Consider the following 7,154-nt stretch of genomic DNA (forward strand, 5'->3'; position numbering starts at 1 on the left):
GGTGTTACAGTCAGATTTATTCAACCAAGTATGTTTTATGTAAACAAGTGTGCACAAAGGGAAGACCTTGTCATGAAGGTCTCAACGCTATACCAAACGTCTACCTGAGATTTAGTTCAATTCACCAATTCACGTATAATTCACAGAACAATGCAGAGAAACAAATCTAGACTATTTCAGTTTTCTGTGGCACATGTTGATGCTACAGTACAACATGTTGGACAGCAGTTATCGGAGACATATTTGGTAATCTTACAAGCTACGATGTCGGCCCTAAATGACTCTTCAAATTGAATTTTCTTCACTTTTTTTCCCGCTCTGTGATATTTATTTTTTTTTTTTACAAAGCTTTACTAAAGCTCCTTTAAAGTCTTTAATATTGCTCTTGCTACATTGAAAAAATAGAAAAGTTTCATTTGAACATTGAGAAGTGGATGTAGTTTTAAAGAGGACCTATTATACAAAGTTCACATTTTGCATGTTTTTATGCTTCCTTTTGGGTCTCAGTTAATTCTAAAAGGAGCCGAATCACTAAAAAAACACCCAGCTGTTTTTTTTTTGTTTGGTTGCTTTTTTGGCAATAAGCTAATGTTTTTTGTTGACTGGAAAATTAGTTGTTTCCTGAATCACCGCGTGGTTACCTAGCAACCCCAGAAGAGCTCAGCCCCGTTCCTTAGCAACTCCTGGTCAGCTGGTTTAAGCTGCACTTGCTGGAAAAAGACGAGTGTTTTGTTCTTGATTTACCATCCAATGTTCAAAGACGGTCGTATAATTATGTGTCTGTTTGCAGCCATTTTCACACGCAAGTGTAAAGTTGAGCTTGGGAAAGGCTATTTTGGATTTAAAGTGACAAGAGGTCCTAAAACAGCTCATTCTGGAAAAGGTAAAAATGGTCCGAACTGAGCAGACGAAAATCTTATTATCTATGAAGGATTTTTTGCAAAAATGTAGCATAGCCCATGGACCTATTCTACCTGTTCAAAGAAGCCTTTAATATAGAGTGTTGTTCTCAAGTGTTCATGGCTGTGTATCAATAGTCCTTATCGGTTAAGTATTTATTTTTTATTTCCATTTCCTATGCAGCCATCACATATTCATTACTGACTGCAGAAGAATGTACAAATCAAAGAAGAACACCATAGAGACATTAGGGAGGATTGTAAGCTGAAAAAGAAACACCTAGGGTTCTGTCACTGAAGTGCTGGGTGTCACTGAATCGTCCGCTCCCTGAGCTCCTTCCTCTCTCGTCGGTGTTGCATCTGTTTCTGCTGCCCGATCCATCGAAGAAGATGTGTGCGTGTCGGACGCGTCGAAGGACTCGCCCCTGAGGTCAGTCAGTTTGATGTAGCCCTTGCTGTTTGAGCGCTCCAGTCGAGGGCAGCTGAAACGCCTCACTCTGTCACTTTGACGTCCCCCAGACACAGACAGGCTGCAGCGCCGGGCGAGCCTCGGCTGATCCGCCAAGGAGTTCAGCGACGAATTTGAGCCCATTGCCGTGGAAACAGGCTGCAGGGGAAACAGCTGGGTCCAATGTGGATGAGGCCGAGACTGCAGCGCCCCCTGTTGATTACTTGTCTCTGTGCTCATGTCCTCATGGCTCTGATGAAGAGGCGGGGGGTCAGTCACCGCTGCATCCATCTCAACACAATGAGTGTTGCTGCTGCCTTGTCCTTCCTCCTTAATGTTCTCGGCCGTAGCCTCGATAATAACCTCTTCCTCCGAGCGCCCCTCTGCCTCCTCCACCTCGCAGTTATTGAGTTTGATCACTGGCAGCGTGAAAGCATTTACAGAGGACGTGACGATAGAGGTTGTCTCCCACTGCCGAGGCTGCGGGGCCTGCTCGCTACTATTGCTGTAGTCTTTGTAGATGCTGTAGACAGTGTCCGTAAAGCTCTGCACATCTCTGGAAAAACTCCGTGGCCTGCTAGCCAGTGAGGAGCGTCTAAACATCTCGTTGGTGTCCAACTCCCCCTTCAATTGGAGTCCGGTGGAAGGCCAGGAACTGCGTGTGAGTGCCCCACTCGCCGGGAATGACACAGAAGGACCCTCGGCGCTTCTGGATTGAGTGTAGTTCACCAAACCGTTCAGAGGAGAGTACTCCTTTGAGCGTATGCTATGCAGATCAATTACCGTGGAGTAGATATCTCTCAGGTTAATGATTTTGGTTTTCTTGTCTCGGTTTTCATGGAGGACAGCATTGGCACAGATGAAGAGGAAAATACCGATTCCCATTACTAGTGGTCCGAAGACCTTCAGGTTGTCTGAGTAAAGGTAATTATCCAGGAAGTCACAGAGGATGCCACAGTGAGGAGTGGGGTCGGGGTTGCTGCTGTTGGAATGGCTCTGGTTTGACACATTGGTCTGCCTTGAGGAATGCTTGTTATGGGTCGAGTTAGATGGTGTGCTTCTGGTGTAGCTCATCTTGCTGTTGTGGAAGGCACCGTTTCTGCGGCGCTCCTGGTACTCCTGCTGACTCTGACTGGGCCAGTAACCCAGAACGGCCATGGAGATCCCAACCATGAGGATTACAATGCCAATGGCAGCCACCAAACCAGCCGGCGAGCAGAGATTGAGCTTTCCTTTCACCACCACCACATCGTTCTTCTTCTTCTTCTTGGATTTCCGTTTCCGCTTGTTTTCGGCTCGGTTTTTGGAGCGGAGGGAATCCTGCCGCCTGTTCATGCGCAGCAGCCCACCGGTGGCAATCATGGTGGCGACTGGACAGTAGGCTCGTCACTCAGTCTATAAAGACACAAAACAGAACAGTCACCTAATATCGGAGAGAGTAAATCATTCTATAGACTTAAGTTTCTATAGACTTAAATTTCAACATTTGTAGTTGTTTTCCTCTTAAAAGACCTGTTTGTCATGACAGTAAACTACAAGATAGATAATCCTCCACCTCCTCCCAGAGCTACTATTGTGACCCACATAAATGTAACACACCCAGTCAGAGACAAAATTACGGCTATGAGGAAAGTCTTAGTGCTGTCAGTCATCCTCATGTTCTTGCTGCTTAACATATTAATGATTCCAAGAAAACTGTTTATTCACCGCAATTGGTGGCTATCCTAACTAGCCTGAGCATTCATGACATATTTTACTGTTGGGAAAGGACTGCAGCCTAATTGACAGCGCTAAGACCCTCCTCCTGGCTCTGATTGGTTGTTTTTGACCAAGATGTGTATTTTTGCAGTTTGTCCTTGGACCACAGGGAGAAGAAAAATGAGCTCATCCATCCATCCATCCATCCATCCATCCATCCATCCATCCATCCATCCATCCATCCATCCATCCATCCATCCATCCATCCATCCATCCATCCATCCATCCATCCATCCATCCATCCATCCATCCATCCATCCATCCATCCATCATCCATCCATCCATCCATCCATCCATCCATCCATCCTGGAGCATAATTAGGAAGGGGGATCTGAAAATTTCAGGTAATTTATTATATTTTGATAGGAGAAAGGAATATCAGTATAACTTTTATATCGTCCAAGCTGCAAGGCAAGTAAGGAAACTTGCCTTGCAGCTTTAGTAAAAAAAACCCACAAAAAATACAATCACAAACACAATTACTCTGCAACAGTAGCCAAATCAGTAACGCACCAGAAGCAATTGTTGTGGAAAAAAAACAAATCAACCGTGAGAAAGACTAAAAGTGTAGAATCAAAGTTTTCTGATTATTCTTTTATGTTTCATGATTGATTAAATCATAAAATAAAGGCGAGGCGACTGTTTAAATTGTTTGAGATGGCCAACAGTAAAACAACAGCGTTGCTCTGTCGTTGCTCCTTTGGTCACATTTTTCACTTCCCATTAATATCACTTCCTGTCTGAAACTATGGAAATCTAAAAGGTTGGGAGAGTCACAAAATCATAAAAAGAACATAAATATATTTCAAACTCAGACTATGATATCTTACTATAAATTAAGCTTACAAAAGTAAATAAACTTGAAAATCCAATTATGTAGCTTTGTTAATTAACATTCTAGGGGATGAGGTAGAGAATCTATTAATGGCTAGAACAGAAAAAGAGCAAATACGCTTCATTTTCCTGTATGTATGCGGTGAGATAGCGCGGGGGAATCAATATCTAACAGAACCAGTCTGAGCCAGACAAACCCATAGACAGAACCCTGTGGCCTGACTCCAGCTTGTCATCATTTGACATTTTCTTTTTATAAATACCACACTGGCTCTTAAATGCAATCACAAATAATCTGTCATATCTTATAAGAAAAGGCTGCCTCAGAACCACAATCAATGGAAATAGGTTATAATAAAGAATCCTTAGAACACCATGTACAGACCGATTCAATAAATTAGAACATTATTGAAAAACTAATTTATTTTAAGTACTTTATCACCGAGTGAAAGGCATCTTAAAGGTTAAATAATGACTGATTTTCCACTTACTTCAGAAAGTACTTTTAATCTGACAAATATTCATTGGGATATTTATTCTAATTTATTAAAGATGGCTGTGCATTTTTATTGTAGTGTCTCTCAAAATTTGATCCCATTAAAACTTCAACATTTCTAATTAGGATGATCATGATGTAGGGATGTTTTTCTCCAGAAGGGGTAAACCTGCAAAACTTACAAGATCTGCAGATGTATCTGCAGAAAAAAGATACGAACACAAAGTAGTGATACAAGAGGAATATGTATAAATCTATATCAAAATGAAATTAGTACCACATACTATATTTCCTTCTGATTCACAAATAACGCATAAGTTTATGTTGGTCCGGTCAGATAAAAGCCTAATGAAATAGCCACTGAAATCCATCAAAATTCTGCGTCAAGAGGTAACTAATGTGCAACAATTAGGCATTTGGGGCAAAATGGTTCATTTACTGGTAGCAAATAGAAATAGGTTGGGATAAGACGACAATGCGTAGGCATGTGATGAGGGGATAAGTTGCCAAAGGGGCAAATAACCACCATTCAAACCCTTAAAACAAAATATTAATAAAACAGTGAAGGACTCCAGCAACTATTTTACCAGCAGTTCTCTTGTGTTGTTTAGCAGTTATTCAACAGAGCAGCTGCTGCTTTATTTTTTTATTTTTTCCAAAAAAAGAATAAAAATAATGAAAATACTACATGAAAATCAGCATATTTTTGTAATTGGAAGACAAAAATCTTACTTTGAAAACCAAACAGTTCTTAAAGCTTGTTGTATCAATTCAGCTTTGATAGACGGATGGCATCTAGATTACGATCCCAGCATTGCAGTGTCAGCGTCCATTATGGTGAACATTGTCACATGTCGGCTTAGTACACATCAGCCTGCCGTCGAGTTATTCTGCAAAGTAAGAAACACGCAGCGCATGACAAGCAAGGAACAAGTTCTTTAACTGAAACCCTTTAAATAGAGTCAAATTATAAAGAAGTATTGAAAAGTTAAAAAGGAGCTGTTCGTGAAAAACGTGCAATTCTTCAATAATTATTAAAACGCCCCATCATGCATTACATTAGATGGACTTTGTAGTTGTTCTAAATAACCAGCAAACAAATAATCAACTTCTCAATAATAAATTGGCCCAACTGGCTGCTTTTTTATTAGGCAGATAATGTAAAACAGTTGACTAGTAACACAAAACTCATTTCATTAAACATTAAGTCACTATAGTTTTGCTCACAACAAAATTCCTGATCAGTCATAAAAGAAATAATTGTTACTTCATATTTTAATAACATTTCTAGGTTCATTTTGACTAAGATTGCTGATATTGAGATCTGCAACATAATTCATAATTTATCCTCCAGTCAGTAAAGGAATCTTTTATTGGTAAAAGTAGAACCTTAAATTCACTAGTTTCTAGCATGTTAGCATCTCCAACCCCCTAAAAACTGAAGTTTCGGTGTCAAAATCTCCAAAACTTCAGGATCATTTTTAGGCTGACTGTATAAAAAGTGACGCTATTCTAAAACTCAGGTGTGTAAAGTACTCAGAAGATCAAGTGTGTTACATCTGAAAACTACAAAAAATAGCTGCTGACTCAGTCCCACCTACACAAGCTGCAGCGGAAATACAGAAACATCAACTTAATCATCTATCCATGACCGTCTCATCAACTGCAATCATAATAAATCTCAGGAGAAAGAATAGAACATCACTGATTACTCTATATATATAAAAACAACAAAAAATGGATGTGAAATTGACAGAAATAGCTAATTTCTCCCCTGTAAAGGGCGATGTGCAGTTTTATCCTGCCGCGCATCAGAGATTGTGCAACAAGTAGAAAATATGCTGCTTCCTCACAATGACCCCTGGAAATGTATAGGTGCAATTCCAGCCAACAGTGTATGTCTAAAAATACAGAGATGTAGGAAAAAGCATGATGATAACCACCTAGGCTGACAGGAGGGAATAAGAAGTGCGGTATCAGGATGTGACAGAGTAATGTGTCCAGACAGGAAGCCAGCAGGCATGTTCCCTCCACCTCACTCCTGACTCTCCTCTCTCCCACCAAATCTCCCCTGCTGACCCTCTCCTTCCTGCTTTCAGATCCATCAACCAGCACAGCTGCACTTCGAGATGACAGCGCCCTTCACGATCGGTACATCACAAAGAAAAATAGAAACTATTACTCGCTTGTTTACGCACCAGCCCAGTTATGTAACGTATTCTTTCTACGGTTTTGTTTTTATATTTATGATTTATGACGAAGCTGGACGGAAAGCTCACCGTGTTGCATTGACGGAGATGTGGATTTTATAGCAAACGGTGAGATCACTAAAGAATAATTAATAAAGTTTAGTCCAGTGTTCCCATTTTGTCCATGCTGGTTGAAGTTTGATTTAAATAATTGTGCCAATATTAATTTTCTCAAAAAAGCTTTTGTTCAAACTATTTTTTAAGGACAAAACTCAAAATTAAACTTTCATTAAGTGTTAAGAGTCAGAAAAAATAAAATGAATAAAAGTTTGACACATAACTTATTAGTAACTAAATTTAAAACTTTCTTTTTTGGCACAAAAACAACATTTGGAGTAGGGCTGAAACAATTAGTTGAATTTATTGTGATATATGTATGAAAATAATTGGGAACTAATTTAATATATAGACTGAAAAATGGTAATCTACTGGAAGAATAACATTCTCAAAGCAGTAATTTAAACAGTAAA

General features: G+C 39.9%; 1 protein-coding gene across 2 annotated transcripts in view; it reads right to left on the minus strand.

Moving 5' to 3' along the window:
* Positions 1–7,154, minus strand: part of LOC129378061 (transmembrane protein 200C-like) — a 12,719-nt gene continuing 5,565 nt past the window's right edge. The window contains exons 2-3 of one of the 2 annotated variants that reach the window (XM_055058334.1): positions 5,168–5,325; positions 1–2,742 (exon numbers count right to left, since the gene is read on the minus strand). In XM_055058334.1, the coding sequence (XP_054914309.1) occupies positions 1,180–2,709 (1,530 nt within the window). In that variant the 5' untranslated portion in view covers positions 2,710–2,742; positions 5,168–5,325 and the 3' untranslated portion in view covers positions 1–1,179. The remainder of the gene's footprint in view (positions 2,743–5,167; positions 5,326–7,154) is intronic. The other variant, XM_055058333.1, reaches the window with a different exon arrangement.

Source organism: Poeciliopsis prolifica, unplaced genomic scaffold (assembly GCF_027474105.1).
Source record: "Poeciliopsis prolifica strain line A6 unplaced genomic scaffold, Auburn_PproV2 SCAFFOLD050, whole genome shotgun sequence".
Classification (NCBI taxonomy): Eukaryota; Metazoa; Chordata; class Actinopteri; order Cyprinodontiformes; family Poeciliidae; genus Poeciliopsis; species Poeciliopsis prolifica.